At 38.2% G+C, this 20,797-nt stretch overlaps 1 protein-coding gene across 2 annotated transcripts in view; it reads left to right on the forward strand.

Moving 5' to 3' along the window:
• The window catches only part of pappaa (pregnancy-associated plasma protein A, pappalysin 1a), a 91,114-nt gene that overhangs the window by 60,860 nt on the left and 9,457 nt on the right, over window positions 1-20,797 (forward strand). Inside the window, exons 15-21 of one of the 2 annotated variants that reach the window (XM_028602483.1) lie at window positions 4,068-4,251; window positions 4,695-4,896; window positions 6,603-6,837; window positions 7,516-7,663; window positions 8,012-8,127; window positions 11,529-11,600; window positions 12,521-12,619. In XM_028602483.1, coding sequence (XP_028458284.1) covers window positions 4,068-4,251; window positions 4,695-4,896; window positions 6,603-6,837; window positions 7,516-7,663; window positions 8,012-8,127; window positions 11,529-11,600; window positions 12,521-12,619 — 1,056 coding nt within the window. The remainder of the gene's footprint in view (window positions 1-4,067; window positions 4,252-4,694; window positions 4,897-6,602; window positions 6,838-7,515; window positions 7,664-8,011; window positions 8,128-11,528; window positions 11,601-12,520; window positions 12,620-20,797) is intronic. The other variant, XM_028602484.1, reaches the window with a different exon arrangement.

The raw sequence follows: 20,797 nt of genomic DNA on the forward strand, positions 1-20,797 counted from the left end.
CTTCACTTGCTTGATTTGTGTGTTTTATTGCTGTCTGTTTTCTCTCTTTGAAATGTTTAGGGAACACTAAGTGCTGGCACTGAAAAAGACTTTTTGTTTAAAATAGGCTTTTCCTTTAACAGGCTCTATATGCGTTAAAACTGTCCACCATAGAACACAGAACAAGCCCATCAAACCACCATTTCCTGCCCACTAAATGATCTCCCATCCACTTTCTTTTAATGACCAAAACACTCTCCGGGTCTTATCAAAGCAGTGAGGAAAATGTTACACACATTGAGAAATAACTTCTGGTATAATTTGAGCCGTTATATCCAATATAAATTTAAGGGCCATTAAAAGCCATATCAACATATTATTTTGTTTATAATTATTCAAGTAGGCAGTCAGCCAACTCAGCTAAAGAAAGACTTTCATGTGCATGTTTTATGGGCACCTGAATGCACATGTCATGATGTTCTCATGCATGGCTTTTCTGTGGGTGCTCTAGTTTCCTCCCATTCCAAAGGATGCATGTAAGGTACTGTATTAGAAATATTCTTGCCTTTGACCTTCATGAAGGCACTGGCTTGATTGCTGGATTTGATCCGGAGGTGCTGCGCTGCAGCTAGTAGGATGAGTCAAATGCAGAGCACAAATATCACCATGGGAATTAATAAACTATAACTTAAATCAACTTAATGTGTTCACATTAATAATACCTATACCTATACCTATGGATGTTTTGGTATAACATGATTGTTGCTTATTTATTCATGACTACATGTATTTAATGTTCAAGAAAAATAATTAGGATTTGAAACCAAGTTTTCAAGGACTTTAAATAAAAGAAATTAAAAAAAATGTCCAAATTCTAAAACTATGTCCCGGTGTCAATTGTTCATTTATCTCTTGTTACGTGCTAAATATGTGTTAAACATTTAACTGTTTTAAATCACTCTTGCCAACCACATATTGGTTTCACGCAAGAATATGTCTTATTACAGAAGCTAAAGGCCCCATAACCTCTTTTTCACTGTGATTTTAAGGTCTATTTTTGTACTTTGTACTTGTATTTTACATGTCCTTTACCTCATGGAAGAACCTTGCTTTTCTGCTGTTGTGAGTCCTATTGTGTCCTGATAGTGCCAGAGCAGCAGCAGATACCTGCATTGGACTTCACTCTAGTAAGCCTTTAAGCGAAATATGAATGAGAGTAAAGGCGGTGTATTGTAATTCTAGCTTTTAAAGCACAGCCGGAGCCCTTTAACATTGTAACCCTGTTGCTCCTTAAGTTGCTGACTTTGTAGATGCTGAGTTAGGATTTGTATGGCATGTACCCGGTGATGTAGCAAAGCTCCTCCTGATTGGGCGAGCATATGAATACAAATTTTAGCATGCTGTTTTGCAGAGAAGAGTGGTCAACGCTATATAGCCCACCCATGTGATCCATTAAAATCTGCTCTGTCTAGGCTAACGTGGTTATCATTTAACAAAAAAGTTAACGCTCCTAGAATTTTATGTACTTAGAAGAACGTCTGCTTCTGAGTACTGTTAGATTCTAAGTACACCCACACCCCAGCAGCAAATTACTGTTCTGAACACATTCTTGTCCACAATCATTTGTGCTACTGTTGAGTTTTTCTACCAGAAAGTGTGTATATTCCATATACTGAATTCCACTTCTAAGCAATACTGAAATAACTCTACCTATCTATATAAAACTGTGTGATATTACCATACTTTTTTCTTCATGTTAATGTGTTTGTGTGCCATCCGAAATGAGGCAAACCCCTAAGATTAAGAAAGAGGCTGTCAGTCTGTCAGTTCATTTGTCTGTTAGTCTGTTTGGCTTGATGATTGTTAAAATCGCTTCTGGAAGAGAAATAGTCAGCTGTAAAGTTTTTACAGGAAGGAAAATTCCCACACATTTACACACAGACATACAGCCCTTTATACACTTACACACTTGGGGATACATGCTTGAAAAAATGCAAAAACAACTCATGACAGATGTACGTAAATGTGAATGTGTTTGTGTGTGTGTGTTTGCGTGCATCCGTGTTTGTGTATAAACCAGACTTTAACACACGTTTTAAAAAGGGCAAAACTTTCAACTTAACACACGCATACACCCATTTCACAAACTTACTTATCATTCTATTTGCACACATATTTACAGTCAGCACATTAACACTAAATAGATCTTTCCACATTTCTTCCATGCAGACTTTGTTCACAACCTCCCATCATGATTGACTCATTCAACTCTGCACCCAGTTATTTTTCATCAGGCACTCACATGCGATGCATATGTTACTTTGTTGGATATCCAAATATGAATGGAGCTTATTTATTTTGAGGGAACTTGATACTGTTATGCAGTATCATATAATGGGATCAAGATGAAAGATAGAAATACATGGGAACAGAGAGAAGGTTATGAAGCAAAAGATATGTAATGCTTACAGAGTCCAGCTTGTGTGGCCTTAAAGTTTGGCCACTCTTTAAAAAGATGTGGATAATTAAGGTCAACCAAAACAGGGGTAGAGTATTTATGGTAAAAACACAGGTTTCCCTTTATTTGTTCTAAAAGGGAAAATGTCTAAATGATTGAGCTTTCACAGCTTTGTTGTGATATTTTCTGCTATCAATTTAAGCATTCCTGTTGCATTACATGGTGCTATTCAATGGAAGAGGATGAAAACAGTTGAGGTTTGGATGATGCAGTGACTTTGCATTTTGGTCTCATCTCTGAAAATATCATACCACATGCCAAATAATTTACAGGAATCAGAGCTATTTCTAAAAGGAAATAGACCTAAGTTCAGGAAACCTTTCTGGTGAAAAAAAAGTCCGGAACAAGAGATTACCATTTTTTTATGTAATGGTGACAATGCAAGATGTGGCCTTTACAAGCCTCTCAGTCAGACCTTGCTAGGTCAAAGCTCCTTCAGCAGTAACCTGAATGGCTGCTGTTTCTAATCAGGGGCTATTCTCTGATAGGTTCATAATGTGAATGGAACAGATGTTAATTTATTATACTAGCTACTATATCGTGCTGTAGAATTGAGCTAGTCTTTGTCATAGTACTGGTGTTACCACTGCTGGGTTTGATTCCTGGCCTGAGTCTGTTTTTTGCAGATTTTTCATGTTCTCCCCATGTGTGGATTTCCTCTGGGTTCTCCAGTTTCCTCCCACATTCCAAGAACATTTAAGGACCCAGTCGCACAGGATGCACTTTGTACGTTTGAAAATGTGAGACAGTCTACCTTGATTTTGAGAAGCTTGCACAGGAAGAAGCACTGAAAAAGTAGTTTTTTTCTGTTCACCGGCAACTGCATAGTCGACTACTGTCAATCACTAAGCCATGCAGCACATTTAATTACATTTTTTACAATTAATTAGCTAACTTAAGAAAAAAGCATGTCTGCAAAACTGATATGCTACATTTTACATTGTTTGTGCATTTTCATTGTTTCCCACCTTACACACCTAACAGCAAATTGATTGATTACTACATATAATATTGTTTGGTGCAAAAGTCATATGTCAAACTTTTCAGTGAATCTAACCATTTTCTTAGTATCATGATTACACAGAAACTCAGAGAGTGGATACATAAACAGTGTTGGTATTCCAGTTCTGGAAGATTCTCTCTCTGCATGTGTTGTCACACTTCCACCAAAGTCAATCTGTTTTGTGTTAGGGCTGATTGTGCAGTTGTTGGATATCAGTTGTCTGAATGGCATGACTTGACTTACAAATGCTATCAGCAGTTACAGTACTTGAGCTGCAGGGTAGCCTGTGAGGCTTATTGACATACAGTGAGTAAACTAAGACTGATAAAGCTTTGTTAGGTTACACACTGTTTGGAGACTTTGTTGGAGTGAGTGCTGTATTACTGATGTCATTTTTGTAAGGTTAACATTAATTGGATGTGTGTGGGACATCAATCTGTCACATTAATGTGCCAATAAATGTTTGTGTCAAAGCACACTTCGCATATAGCCTACTCCAGAATAGGCCTGCAATCCATGTATCTGTCTCTATCTGACACTCACTTGATATTTTGTCTTATTTTCTAGTCAGACTCTTCAGTGACTATAACCTGTGCAAATGGGAAGTGGAACAAACAGGTGTCCTGTGAGCCTGTGGACTGTGGTCTGCCAGACAAATACCATGTTCATCCTGCCCATTTCAACTTCCCTGAGGGCACCACCTACGGCAAAAAGAGCACCTTTCAGTGTCGAGAACCTGCCCAGCTCGTAGGTGAGATGCATACTGGAGCATGCAGACATGCATGCAGAGATACATATTTCCAGGCCATTATCTTTAGGGTACATGAGATTAGATTAAAGTACATTTTATTGTTAAAGGTTAACAGATGATTAATTCTATATTTTTCAGGAATAAATGGTATTTGATGCATATGTATTATTTTCAACTTTTAAACAATAATGCCACTAGCAATATCATAGATTTTACAATACAAAACATCATAACATACAGATCGGAATAACAGAAAATCAGGATTATGGGATTTTAAAATGAATCATTTTCATTTCAGTTTACTTTCACTTTATTGTCAATATTCTTTTCTCAATCTACATATTTTCATCCGTTCATTTTTAATTTATCATTTTTCATTCAAATGCACTAAACTACTCTGAATTTTCATTTTTCATCTACCCCTTTCTCCTTTTTTTCATCAGGTACAAACAACACTCTTACCTGCCTAGAAGATGGCCTCTGGTCCTTCCCGGAGGCTCTTTGTGAGCTTCGCTGCCCAGCCCCTCCTCCTGTACCCAATGCTGTGCTGCAGACCAAGCGCTGCAACGAGACTGGCCTCAATGTGGGCACCCTCTGCAAGTACAAGTGCAAGCCAGGCTACCATGTCACCAACAAACCTAAGAGGTAAAGCAAGAAACAGAAACAGTTGTTGTTGATTTTGTTGGTTCTTCATAGGGTTGCTACCAGTGGCGTAACGAGCCAACACCGGGCCCCTATGCAGGATTATCAAGGCGGGCCCCCCTACTACAGCACGTGATGACGGCGCAATGTCCACGAGTAGGCTACCATGAATAGGACAGGATAGGATCATAGAGACACAGCATATAAGAGATGAGATGACTGATAAAATCAGGAGTAGCCTACGCGCACCACAACAACAATAAAAAAACACTGGTGAATGCGCACCATAACACATGAAAAAACACACAAGGGCAGTCCTTCCAGGATTTTGCGGCCTTTTTTTGAGATTGTTGCAGCCCAAAATGCCTGATTTCACAGGAGCTTTTATAAAAGATTTGCGATAAAAGTTGCGATGTCTTTTGTATACTTGTTGCAATGAAGTTGCAGAAGACAGTGAAAGTTGCAAAAAAAGTTGCAATTTTTTTAAGTTCTTAAAAAATAAAAAGGAAACTTGTTTTGGGGAGAATAATAATTATTACTATTAATTAATTACTCTGGGCTGAGATTTCCTAGGAACCTTACCAAAAAGGCTCAGTATGCTGCAAATGTTGGCATAATATGAAAATGGCTGAAAAAATAATTTATAGAATTAATCAAATATGAACATAAATGTCACTCTCAGTGGCTTGTTGATCTTTACATTGTTAGTTAATTTCCTGTCCTGGCCACACACACACACATTCATACGGTTTGATAAAGTACTTATTGGACTTTAACTTATCATTGCACTTACAATAACGAGCGTAGCTGTCCTCAATTTAGGTCATTGTGTTGTCTCATCTGCGTTTTTTCCTGCATCCACCGTGTATGTTTGTTTGTGTGTGTGTGTGTGTGTGTGTATATGTGCGTATATGTGCGTGTCAGTCGCGGGGGAAATGGAGCAGCCCGCTGCAGAGAGCAGACAGTATTGAAACAGCAGCCGCTTCAGTGACTTTATAGTGAAAAACCGTTACAGCGTACATTGACGTTAAAATGTATACTGCTGGGATTGTCGTGAGTAATGAAAATGCAATAGGGGGCCCCCGGCTGTCAATCAATATCTTCCAGTGATGCAGGCCCCTGATTGGTCCGGGCCCGTAAGCACCGCTTACCCTGCTTACCGATAGTTACGCGTCTGGTTGCTACATTCCATGAATATTCAAGGTGGAAACTTTCCAAAGGAATTCATGGGAATAATGGCAAAATAGGGGTTATCTGCGCAGGTTGTATGCACATACTTTTTTATTTAGAATATCGGTAGATTGGCGGGCGATCAATCAGGGCATCTCTAAATATAATAATATTAAGTATACAATATGAAATATAGTTACTCCTGTAATAAAATCAAAACTTACATGAAAGCATGTAGTCCCCCCCCCAATTAAGTTCACTCTTAAAAAATACACTTTTTAAATTGAAATTGTGCAAAAATTCCCGAGCTTTACTTCCTCTGGAAATTGTATGGACATTTTCCGACCTTTGCAACCCTTCCAATTTAAGGTACATTTTGGAATCCATTCCATTTAAAGTAAATGTAAAAAATTTAAATTATATATATATATATATATATATATATATATATATATATATATATATATATATATATATATATAAAAACCTTGCTAAAGTTAAACAAAGCCCTAAATGTTAATCTTTCCCATTCCCTTTAGGCGTTCATTTAGGCGCCAGTGCACAGAGGATGGCAGCTGGCTAGAGGGGGCATGCGAGCCAGTGACTTGTGATCCACCACCTCCAATCTTCCACGGCTCCTATCACTGTACTGATGGCTTCCGCTTTGACAGTGTCTGCAGACTCAACTGCTCTGATCCTGCCGGTAATACTGCTAACGCCGCCACAGGAGGCTCTGCCCATACGGTGAGGCTGCTGCACGCTCCATGCAAGCAGGTCTGTCCATCTCTTTCCTCTCTTTCTATTCTTGCTATACCTATATGTTTAACTTATTTATGTCATGTATATAAAAAGTAGACATTCTTTCTTTTTTCTCCTGTCTTTGCATCCTCACTGTTGATCAATTTTAGGCCACATACTGTACATAGCAGTAGTGAATAATATAATCAAAATAAATACTGTATAATCCATTAGAAGCATTTGTATTTGTTGGATGTTTTGCACCAAGGCCCTTCACAATGCAGTTCTTTTCATGTTTGTTTAAATATTGTTTGTTTAAAACCCATTATTGTCAACATAATCTTATCTAATACCACATAGGTAAAATGTACTCATGATAGATGAAGTTTCTTTGTACACTGCCCTCACTGTCTGAACCCTTGTCCCTCCTGGCCTGTTTCTCTCCCTGTCTCCCTTAGCCCTACTCAATTTGAAGCCATGCTAATAAGATTGCTATTGATTTCCAGAATAGTCCTACTGCCACAGACTTTTGAAATGTATACACCTTTTAATCTGTTCTGCCTCTAAGGCGTTGTGGGTTGGATGCCTGATAAAAATTGGATTGTATTTCCCCCCTTGCAACGGGATGCCATCTCAATGTCCTTGGCCTGCTAGAATTTGCGTGTCAATATTTGTGTGTAATTGTTTGCCTGTCAATATATGTGTTATTTTCAGGGTGCAGGGTCCAATGTGATCCGCTGTAGAAAGGATGGAAACTGGACAGGGTCGTTCCGGCTATGCCAACACAGCAAAGGCCAGTGTTCTTTACCTCAAAACCTCCATTATAGCCTACAGTACTCATGCAAGCGAGGACACGGCATAGGTCTGTATGCACAAATATACTGTTGTATAATAACAATTCAGTTTTCTTACTGCTGATGCCATCTTTCATTGTTTGCATTACTCACAATGCTAATGCTATTATTCTTGTTTGCTCACAATACTCATTCCTTTTCATTTTGCACTGTTTATAATAGTTTTAATTCGATCTTAATGAAAGTCAACAAAATGTCTAAATCACTGTAATGTAACCTAGCACTTTGAAAATCATACAATGTCATAATCATTTGAAAGTGAAGGGGGGGGAAGTGCCTTTTAATCTAGGTGTTGTTTGTGCATACTTTTATTGGTTTTGTTTTTCAGTTTCTCTCTTGTTTACACACACACACAGGTGAGGAGTGTGAGTTGACGTGCAGAGAGGGTAACAGCGACGTGGTGATCCTCCCAAGCAACATGACCGTAGAAAGTGTACTTAAAGAACACTGGAGGAACCCGCACAAAGTCAAGGTAAGTTTGTATGTGTGATTGTGTCCACCTCACAGCTCTGACAGACGCACTTCACAAAGTTCTGCGATCCACAACTCTCCTGTAAGGAATTTCACGTATAGTGTCTACATCCTGGGTCTATTACTCACAATGCAAAATGCCAGCATGGCAACCCTTCAAACATTTGTGTCCTATTTTTAATCGGAATTGTGAAAACATTTTGCCGCCCTCTTGCATCCATGTCCTCAATATGACATTATAACTACCTTTTTGGAGAAATAATAAGATGCAAAACATCTTTGGGAACTAAGTGTTGTTCCTACACTGACATTTGTAGCATTTCATTTCCTATGTATCTGTTAACCAGAAATAACCCGTAGTGAAATAACGTAACAAAACAAAAACACCTCCACTGCCACTACCATTGTAACCAATTTGTAAAACCTTATCAAATTGTCATCACTAATAACTGTAATTTTCAGAAATAAACCTATCAATGGTTAATGACCTCATTTAATTTAGATATACAGTAACTCACAGCTACAGACGTTACTGATTAAGTGTTGTTTGCATAAACTGGCAGATATCAAAATACAGGGGTTAGAGGTAATTTTGGGGAAGGTCATTAAACACAGAACTGTACACCTTGTCCCTGTGGGAGTACCACTGAGTGACACCACACCCCCATGCTGTAATTTAGGATTTTATAAGGCTTGTGGGTGGGGTCAAGAGGTCTATGGTTTGTATTTGTGTGTGTGTGTGTGTGTGTGTGTGTGTGTGTGTGTGTGTGTGTGTGTGTGTGTGTGTGTGTGTGTGTGTGTGTGTGTGTGTGTGTCTCCTTTTAACTTGATTAATGTCAGTGATCTGCATTTTGTTTTAAATGTTGTTGTCAGCTTAATGTCATTTCATTTGTAGAGTCAAAGAAAGATCTAACTAAATAGCATCAAGTTTTGTAAAGAGAAAGAGAAAAGAATAGCCATGGCTGAGTAAAGGAACACATTGTATTTCTCACTGTATATTTTTCCTACAACTCCTTTTGTTTTTGTTTCAGAGTCACACTGAGTCAGCAGTTTTTTTGTGGTGGATGTCGGTATAGAGGGGTGGCTTGGGCCACGTGGACGTGAAATGATCTGTTTTTCATGGATTTTGTGTAATTGATATGATTTGTGCTCAGTTGTAATTTGAGACCTGAGGCTATGCTGTTTGGGGCAGTGGATAGCATAAGAGAAGTCAGAGAAGTGAGGGTGGTGGGGTGAGGGTTTCAGACATGCACACTATTAGGAGGTTGGAGGAGGAAGAGTTTTTGCTTGTAGTGTGCACTCAAGCATGTGCCATGTCTTTTGCTAAGCCACTACCTATCAACCGATAGATTCCAAATAGACTAATTTTAGAGTACAAACACACACACACACAAGCACATAAGATACACCTTTTCCAATAGTTATCGAAATGATCTCAAACATCCCCAATGATGAGCAGACAGAAATTTGCTAAATATAGTCATTTGTAGCACGTTACATTGGCAATTACACTTATGTCAAAGTCTAAGGGATCCTTTATGGTCCACCTTGAGAGTGTTGCCCATTTAATTCTAGCAGCAGAAAACTAGATGCAACAGGAATTGCAATAAATAACCAAGGGTTAAGCAGAACAGACACATTTGGCTGAGATATAATATACAAGGAATGCACAGGACTATCATGAAATGATATTAAGAAACAAGAACAGGAGGGGTTGGTGTGACAATGGCTTAGGGTTGTAGTTACAGTAGGTGTGTAGTAAGTTGGAGGAGACATAACTCCACTTTACGTTGGGATTCGTCATACAGTTTCTAGATTCAGATTGAAATCCCCAAATGCACTTTCTAGTTCTACTTTGATGAGTTGGAGGTTAATGTTGGCCACCTTAATACGTGATGTTGATTTATTGCCTTTAAACTAGTTGTAGTTTGGTTCTTAGTGTGACCCACTTAGAATCATCTCCTTCTTCCATACCTCCACCTTCTCCTCTTCTTTTTCCTGCCCCTCTATAACTAACAATTCTGCGCGCCCAGCACCCTCCTCCCCCTCTATCAGCAAAATTACCCTGTCGGGCTAGCTGTGGAATTAGTCATTTTCTACATGACATGACCTCGTCGGTGGTGGTGCTGAGATAGGGATCTATTTTTATGTGGTATCAGCGCCCCGGGGAGGCTTCACAGGGTGAGGATCCTATACGTAGTGAGGGGTGAGACCAGGCCACGATCATGGATTATCATGATTTACGACCTTGCTGAGAGAGGAAAAAAAGAGTGAGAGAAAATGAGAGAGAGGGGAAGAGAAGAAGTGGATGACATCATCATAGCAGAGCACATGAAAAAGAGAGTAAAAGTACAATAGTTATAGTAAATAATGTGCTTTATCTTCCACCATATAGCAACTAACCACTACTCATCACTGAATACAAATGCATACGCAGACGTCCCTGCATTCTGCTATACAGTAGTAGAATTGTTACTCCCACAGCTCTCAGTTGTCCTCCTATGCTGTGTTGTTCTTTCACCACCTCCAATGCCTATCTTTGTTTTTTTGCATTGATTTGCTGACAGCACTGAAATGAAAAATACCTTAGTTTGCAGCAACAGAAAAGCACGTCAACTTTTGGAGATATTGGGACACAGGGTTCTGAGAAATTGACCATCTAAGGTCAGACAGTCCTTTGATGTTGATGACACTTTTGATCATGCACACTACTATCCAAGTCTGGGTCACACACACACACACACACACACACACACACACACACACACACACACACACACACATATACACACACACTCTATACGAAGACATAGCCACACAGCACAGGCACACATGCCAATTCAGAGTTATGGGAACACATGCATTTTCAGGTACCTGCAGGCATGCATTCTATCTACAATGCTGCCAACTTCCCCTCGACACTAATGTTTTCTGTTGCATTTCAATGAAGAGCACAGTGGGAGGACAGGATGGAATTCCACACATTCTGCAAATATATTTCTCTCTCTCTCTCTCTCAGCTCTTTTCGCCCCTGGTGCCATGATTTAGTTATGAAAAAAAAAGTGTTGTATCTTGTTAAAATCTACTTATTCTGCCTTGTTCTGAGGTGAAAAAAGGTCAGTGTAAATCAAATAAGGACTCACGATGAAAGTCTCCATGTGTAGCAGCATTTTGCTGTGTGTGTGTGTGTGTGTGTGTGTGTGTGTGTGTGTGTGTGTGTGTGCGCGCGTGCGGGCGTTTGTGTGTGCGAGCGTGTGTGTGTGCACGTGTGCATGCGTGTGGCTAAGAAATGTGACTTTAGCTGTTCAAATGCTGCACATAAGGGAAATTAACCAAACCACTAAAAGCACCAGTATTTCTCAGTTATATAAACCTCACCTCAACTTTTGTTTTACCTTTCAGAGTATAGTCTGTACAATGGGACTGAAATGGTATCCACACCCAGAATTGCTCCACTGTATCAAAGGATGTGAGGTAAGGGCTCAACCTTATTTAGATTTTTGTTTTTGTGTTTGTGGAATAATAGTCTCATCTATGATACGATCCTTTCACCTTCCTTGATCCCAAACCAAAAGTGATGAGAAATGTGTCCAATAATATATGTTACCAAATTTGAATGTAGACATTCAACGTGGCCAACATTACAATTTGTTTCACTTTCATGGTGATACATTCACATTCATACAAGCATGAAAATAACACAAAACATACACATGGACATGCTTGTCTATGCACATTACCCCCCATCACACAAAGAACACACCCAAAGAAAGATCAGTTAGCTTGAAATCATTTGAATCTCAGTCTTAATAGCCTCCAAAAGTTTCATAAAATTGTATTCACTGTGCTTAGCCAATGGAGTTGGACAGACAATGGATTTCACAGAGGTTGGACAAGTAAAACACTCAGACCAACCTGTACTGTAAGTGAAGACTGAATCTCTTGTCACTTGGCTATATAAATCTACAAAATACAACATGTGAAAGAATTCCTCTTCCCATCATGGAAGAATGATATCATCTACTCAGTTTAGGCCAATTGGATAACCTGATTAGTAGAAACAGTAGAGAGGGTGGGGCTGACCTAATAAATCACCTTATTGGAGTGTTTAGTAAAGTGAATAGTTTATCGTGTCCTCAGTTTGATTTACAATTCTGCCCTACAAAGGGCTTAAAAAGTCATGTTGAAAGATGAGGGAAATGACTGTATGAGATTCATCAGCAAAATTATCCAGAGACCTCTAAAGGCCCTGACATGCTCAAGAGGAAAGTACTACTAGAACAAGCATCTTTGTTAATTCACCTTTTAACCATAATCAACCAGTTTAAAGGTGGCTCTTTTCCCGTTCAGTGTTTTTCACTAATTACACGGTCTCTCTGATGTCTCTGGTATAGCCATTCATGGGAGACAACTACTGTGATTCGGTCAACAACAGAGCCTTCTGTAACTATGACGGAGGAGACTGCTGCCAATCCACTGTCAAGACCAAAAAGGTTAGTGGCATGCTTGTACCTCAGAATAAACTTCACCCTGCCTTTAGACAAAGAGATGATGTTAGATTTGGTCCTGGTCACACTGATCACCAGTCAGTGTTTGTTCCCCAACCCTGGAGAAACCCAAAGCTTAGGAATAAATCCCACCTCCTACATACCGTATGATCGTTTTTTACAGTTTCCCTTTGCCTAACTAACTTGGAGTTCTCACTGCCATGTTTTCAGTAGAGGTTGCCATTATCATGCTTTAACATTTATAAATGATCATTTCTGCATACACAAGGTAAGTATAATGGAAACCACAACTAAATATACTGTTTGCTTTGTAGATTACTGGTAGACAGATTACTGATACCACATCCAAGATAGTGGGAGTTTTCAGAATTCATCAATAATTTTCTAATGTGTAAAATGCCTATATTTTCATTTGTGGGTACTACAACAAGTACACAAACTGGCTGGCTCTCCTCCGGGTTAAGCTGAGCATGACAAAAAAATGTGGTCATCCCTGTTGTTGCAACTCTCTTAAGTCAGGGAGGTGCTTTGTCTGGCTCTTTCAAGCCAGCTGCTGGCAAAGGAACTGATTGGAAGTGTATTGTAGCTTCTGTGCAGCAGCATCTGCTTCTCTGGCCTGGCCTGTTTCTGTGAATCTGGTGAGGGACTTTCGTTGTACTCCTGGCATATCAATCTGTATGTCTGGCTTGACTTATATTGCAGTCTATGTGTCTCACTGGCTGTGTCAGTGTGTCTGACTGGAGAGCCTCTTCATTTCCTCTTTGGGAGAAAAGGACATAAAAGAGGCATCTCGCCATCTTCCACAGTACAATCAAAGTTCCTGTGATTGCTTCCGATCCACTTACACATGATGTTTCATGGATGTTTTGGGTCCATAGCCATGTTTTTTTCCTGGCTAACAATATGTTTCAAGAGACAGCTTCTTTGATGTGTATTATTTGTTCTTTATTTAAATCTTAATCTCTGTAAAGACATTACCAGGGCATGGCCTTGCTAGAGGAACAAGATTTTCAAACAGCACTGTTGCATAATGTTTAAATGGTCACATCCACATTGTTTTCCCAAAGGTTTAATATCAATGAGAATCATCCAAGTGTACCTCTTGTACCCTAAAGGAGAGTTGGTACAGGGCTCGAAATACGTTTTTCTTTTTAAAATTACATGCACCAAAACGTTTTTTTACTGCACCATTTGGTGTATTTGTTTGATTGCATCCAGATCCACAAAGAGTCTAGAAGAGTCTCTGATGTTTTACAGATCTTAAAGATTAAATCATGTCCATGACTTTACAGATCTTAAAGATTACATGATGTCCCATGATCTCCAAACATTTTACCATTTTACACTGACAGACTTATGTTTTATTCATAATAATGTGCTGCACAACATATTTTCAGCAGGGCTGCCAACTTTTTTAATTTAGTTTGGAGTGAGAAAGTAAAATTACTTCAGATTTGGTTCGGTTATAGTCGGGGTCACCCTGAACAAGATCTCAGTGAAAATATGAAGGAACATCTGAAGGAAAATATTTTATGAGAGTTAAAACATAAACACATTTTCTATGTGTTACAATGAATTTTAAAAGTTTTTTTCCCTTCTCAAAAAACTGTATAGTAAAATGTCTTGAAACTTTACATGGTGATAGTGAGTGTCATTCTGAACATGACTTCAGCAAACAAAAACTTACATTACCACCACACTTTGGTCCAGTTAGATGCTGGCGTGCAGGGGCATCGGACTAGGGGGAAAAAGGGGACTGAGTACCCAGGGCCCTCATGTGAGGAGAGCCCAAAAAGATGCTAGAATGAATAGCTGTGGATGTGGCTGGCGTGGTCTTTACTCTTTAATACCACTAACAACACGCTGTCTGACCATGACATGTAGGCTACAGCGCAAGTTTGTTTACTTTGTCTCTTGTACCCTAAGGTGTAACATTGGCACTCAGCCAGCTCCTGTCAACCAAATACAGACATTGACATGTTTCTCCAGCCAGCAATGAAAAAGAAGACAAAAAGGAGCATTTCTGATATTAGATGACAACTAATATAAGACAACTAAATGTAATTTTAGTTTTGTTCACATATAATCACTAAGGACTGGCTAGGAGCCTTAAGAGAGAGAGGGAGAGACATTTACACCCTGGGTCTGCGTTTTGTGCAATTTATTCATATTAAACATTTTTAAAAATAGTAGATTCGTACATATGGGCTAGCAAAGAAATAATGCAAAACTTCATAATTACTAATCACAAAATATAATCTTCAACCTTCTGTGAAATGGCCTCTATGCTGTTGCAAAGCTTCCAATCACTAAATTTGCACCAAGTCCTTTGTGCATTTTTGACTAGACCCTGCATTATTCCTGGCCAGTGGATGTTAGAAATGTGTAATACACATTTCTAACAAAAATAAAGACAATATTACTCCCAACTACATCTTCTGACCCCAATCCAGTGCAGGGGCTCAGCCAGAAGTTGCATAACTAACTTTTACTAACCGACCCCAATGGACCCTTCATTGTTTTACTGCAGTAAGAGGTTAAGCTGGGTGATACTAGAGCAGCAAGAGAATTAGGATTTGTAATGTTGTACATCAAAGAAGGCCATGGTTACTGAACCATCTTATAATTGGGTGTCAAGTTAGAAATCTATAGTTTAAAAATAATATTCCTTGAAGACGAGACCTGTGTGTGTAACTCGAACATCTCACATTGACCAACAAAACGTACAGTGAAAAACCGTGCTAAACATTTCAGACCATCCTGCCAACCTGTATACATTTTAACATCAATGTACGCTGTAACGTTTTTTCACTATAAAGTCTCTTAAGCGGCTGCTATTTGAATACTGTCTGCTCTCTGCAGCGGGTGGGGCTGCTGCTCCATTTCCCCCGCGACTGACGCACACATATACACACACACACAATCACACATGATGGATGTAGGAAAAAACGTAGATGAGATGACACGATGACCTAAATTGAGGACAGCTACGCTTGTTATTGTAAGTGCAATGATAAGTTAAAGTCCAATAAGTACTTTATCAAACCATATGATTGTATGTGTGGCCAGGATAGGAAATTAACTAACAATGTTAAAGATCAACAATCCACTGACAGTGACATATATGTTCATATTTGATTCATTCAACAAATTATAATTTTTTGTCTTAAATCCACCAGCCATTTTCATATTATACCAACACTTGCAGCATCCTGAGCCTTTCTGGTAAGGTTTCTAGGAAATCTCAGCCCAGAGTAATTAATTAATAGTAATAATTATTATTCTCCCCAAAACAAGTTTCCTTTTTATTTTTAAAGAACTTTCCTAAAAAAACTTTTTTTTTGCAACTTTCACTGTCTTCTGCAACTTCATTGCAACAAACATACAAAAGACATCGCAACTTTTATCGCAATCATGTGATGTTGTAGGGGGGCCCGCCTTAATAATCCTGCATAGGGGCCCGGTCGTTCAACAGCAATTTACTGGTGAAATAAGTTATTGTTATAGTTATTACATTATTATTAAATTTTAAATTTTGACCATGGCTTTAACAATAAACAAGTTCCTGACTGTTGTTTAGTACCCTTCTTTTTTTTCTTTTTTCTTCTTTTGTTTACAGTAAATAAATAATAAACAAATACAAATCTTAAAGTCAAGTTCATAAAGTAACTTTCTTTGCATTCATTTGATTCCCAATCAAGATACACGGGTAAGAATTGCTTTCCATTGTTAATATGTACTTAAAAACAGTTCTGAAATGCAAATTAATAGAATTTTAATCATGTGATAAAACATGTGATTAATCGCGATTAACTATAGAAATTCAGCAATTAATCGCGATTAAAAAAACTAATCGTTTGACAGCCCTACATACTACTAATAACTACAGGCAAATGGAGAATTAAATTATCTACTTGGTACTAACTTGTATCACGCAAGCAAATATTGATTGTGTGAAGAGTAGTATTCCAACCACTGAAACAGTTATGGGCTGTTACAGTATGACACAGTGAATCATACTGTAGCTGGGCTCAAGAAGTCCAGGCTGCTTGTCCAAATTCTACTTGAAGCCATTTTGCCTTGGCATTATTTAAAGAAAGCAGCCTAACTGGTGTTTTCCACTATTAGGTCCCCTTGAAACTATTTGGAAAGATATGAAAAATTGCTCTGAAATAACCAATCATAATATGATTTATCGTCTGCCAGGAGCGAGGGGCAAGGAAAGTAACTGGGTGAGAAACAAAAAGGAAACACTAAGGAATTAAGCTGATATGTGACGTTGATATGGGAACAGAGGAAAGCCAGATGTTTGATATAATCCCTTTTGCTTGCTAGTTTGTGAGCCCATTGCCTAATTGATACTGCTTGCTTGCACACACGTTGCTAAATGCTTTGGCTAATATACATAAAAGTACAAGAAACTCTTATAAACTAGAATGCCACTTTTAAATAATTAGCTAGACAGCATTCCTGAAAACTTAATCTTCTTGTTTTATTACTTTGATATATTTTTGTCCACATTTAAATTTTCTCTATATTTATTATCATTTTGGTACTTGCGTTTAGTTAGGCATTGGAATTTAGTTGTTTATTGCTCTTGGGAAATGCCTATCCTCATAGTCATCCTTATTTGATCAACTCTGTCTAAAACAGAAACAGGGTATTTTGCACCTGATTCTGATTTTTCCTAAACTGAACACATGCGTGGCAGGCGGGCACGGATGGATTAAAACCCTTTAAAACCAAAACAAAATTACACAATATATGACAAAAGGAGTCTGTAACTCATTTATGACAGTCTCCCTCCTCTGAGCTGCTGAATAACACACTTGACAAAGATGGGCAGTGTTTTCCTCTTTAGCGGGAAATCATTGTTCTTCTCCCAACCACAAGTGAGGACTTTGTCCCAACTTGTTTAATTGTTCCTGAACACAGAACACATTTTGTAGTTACAGATTCTGTTGTCTGTGACACAGCGGAGGTGACTTGATGTCAACTATGTACTATCTGCATTTATTGCTGGTCCTAGCATTTATATTATACACAGAAAAATACTATATTGTGTTCTTACAGTTAATTTTATAGGCCTGCTCAACTATAGCAAACATATATTTATGGAAAGTGCAAATAATAAATTCAGTTGTTTGTGGAGTTGGATTGCATTTAATTGTTTGAGGAGTGACTCCTTTAAAGATTTTTTTCTAGGTGGGCGTAAAGGAATGAAAATCATCCCAAACAAATGCACTACTTAATCCTGTTAAATAATGTTTGATAAAAACTAAAGTTTAGTTGTTTTAGGAAATTATTTTTTTTGAGAAATTAAACTATATATAATTAATATATATATTTATTTCCACAGATTTCCACATATTATATTATACAGAAAGGTGTATTTAATATTTGGCTATCCTCACTGATGTAAATGGGATGAGCACAATGATAGTAACATCTGTCAGTATAACGTAATACAATTCAACATCATCCAAAATGACCATACAGTTGAATGAAGCTATGATTTATTGCAGGACTTTAGACTGCAACAGTTGTAGCTAGGTGTACCTAATTAACTTAGTGTATACTGTATGTCAAGTTACAAAATAAGGATAAGTAAGGAGGATAAACCACTAATGTACCAAGTCCTTCTTTCCCCCTCTCACTCTCATTCACTTACTCATTCTCATTCAGTTTTTCTCCTACTCATTCACTGTCAGATACTCATTCACATTTTCTTTTTCTCACTCTGTGTCACTCACAGTCTCTCTCACACTCTCACATATATACACACACACACACACACACACACACACACACACACACACACACACACACACACACACACACACACACACACACATACAGCACACAAACAGACACATCAGCCTCTGGGTGTTATGCACAAGAGGTTTGGTGACTCAGTGGGAATCTTGTTCACTGTTGGTATCCCCACTGTGTTGTAACACAGCACGTGAGAACACTGATATTATATGATCCATGCACACACACACCTCTCATTTGTGCCTCTGCCAAAACCTTTACACATCTCTTTCTCTCTGATCTTTTGTAATGAGGTAAAAGGAATTAAGGACAGGGCAAAATTAAATTTTACAACACTTACATTCGCCCTTGGCATCCAGAGTCATCTATCCTTTTGTCCTATTAGTCCGTCTAAAGAGTCCAACAGTTAAAACAAATCCTAATCTGCCTCACTTGTTCACTCTGTGACCTAAAACCAACTGTCCATTATTATGTCTTCATTCCACAACACACTGACAAAAACATCTGCTTACCCTTCCTTAGTAGAAGATGCTTAAGTGACTTCCTTATTATTATTTATAGTTTTTGCCAACATCTAACAACATGCCTCTCAAATCTGAAATTATTCAATGGCGCAATATGAAATTATAATTTCTGGATTAAAATGTCTTCAAAGTACAAAATTTGGACAATTTCTAATTTTTCCCAAAATGCCTAAATACTATTGTAGGAATTAAGTTATTATCAATTATTAAAGTTTGCCAGGTTCCTCCTGCTTCTAATTTTCTCTTTTTTTCTTGTCAACTTCAACTTTAATCCAGATACAAGCTGAATAACTAAGAGAAAAAAAGCAATATTGTGAAAAGCAAGGGAACTCTGCTGCACGTTTACTTTTACTCCCCTTCCCAGCAAATGCTGCTCTCGTCTTTTATTTTGGTAGAGATTTGTGTATTAAGATGTTCTGGATGACTTGCTGTGTATTATTCCACCCCAGGAGCTTTGAAGGTGCAAGGACTGGCTGCACGTAAGGTCACCACAGGATCTCCCCTTAATAGTTGCAAGCTGTTGGCTGAATTTGGAGAGGCAGGGAGGAGAGGAGGAAAGGGTATGAGGGTTGCCTGCGCAAGACCCATTTTGTAGCCCACCTAGTTCAGACGGAATTCCTTTCTTGGATTCTGGTAGCAGTACGCAGAGGTCACTGATTATATAGTTATACGGCTTGAGCTTTTAAAAAAATATTTTTAGGTAGGTAGGTTTTTCTGTCTGTGTTGGTGGTGGGGTCTTGGGTAAGTGCCCAGATCCCTCCTTGTCCCTCACCCCTGTTTACATCTCTGAGTCTGGCACAAGTATGCTTAATATGCGATTGCTATGTGTCATGATTGATGTTTGCATCTAAGTTGAAGGTCCATGATAACCACAGCTGACCACTTAACCTCTCTGTCTCTGTTGGGGATTCACGTAGACAAAGCCCTTTCAAAATAACAACTGAAATTTAATTCTCTTCTCTTTGTTTTTGGCTAACCAGATTTACATTTAAGTTATTTCTATTAAAATCCCCACAAATCAAATTCCAAACAGACCATCTTTTGAAGCTTGTACAGAATTACAGTACAGGCCAAAAGTTTGGACACACCTTCTCATTCGATGTGTTTCTTTATTTTCATGACTATTTACATTGTAGATTCTCACTGAAGGCATCAAAACTATGAATGAACACATATGGAATTATGTACTTAACAAAAAAGTGTTGTATAACTGAAAACATGTCTTATATTTTAGATTCCTCAAAGTAGCCACCCTTTGCTTTTTTTGATAACTCTGCAAACCCTTGGTGTTATCTCAATGAGCTTCATGAGGTAGTCACCTGAAATGGTTTTCACTTCACAGGTGTGCTTTGTCAGGGTTAATTAGTGGAATTTTTCCCTTTATTAATAAAAAAGCAAAGGGTGGCTACTTTGAAAAATCTAAAATATAAGACATGTTTTCAGTTATTTCACAATTCTTTGTTAAATACATAATTCCATATGTGTTCATTCATAGTAATGATGCCTTCAGTGGGAATCTACAATGTAAATAGTCATGAAAATAAAAGGAAACGCATTGAATGAGAAGGTGTGTCCAAACTTTTGGCCTGTACTGTATAGATATAGAGGGATAGTATGGTATTTATCAGTGATTAATAATATTATTTTTGTTCTCTTAATTTCTGCTTTAACATCAAAATGATGTTCACATAACTGGATGCCAAAAGCACATGCCAGCAACAGCTCTTAATTTTTTTAAATGTCTGAGGGCAGCTAACTTGACTTTATTTCCCATTGCCAAGGCTCTGCCAGGGCACTTAAAGGGGAGGAAGTGGCTGAGGCACAGATAGGTGCAGGCACATATAGAGGGATTTTTTGGTCATGG

The sequence above is a fragment of the Perca flavescens genome, chromosome 16, assembly GCF_004354835.1.
Source record: "Perca flavescens isolate YP-PL-M2 chromosome 16, PFLA_1.0, whole genome shotgun sequence".
NCBI lineage: Eukaryota > Metazoa > Chordata > Actinopteri > Perciformes > Percidae > Perca > Perca flavescens.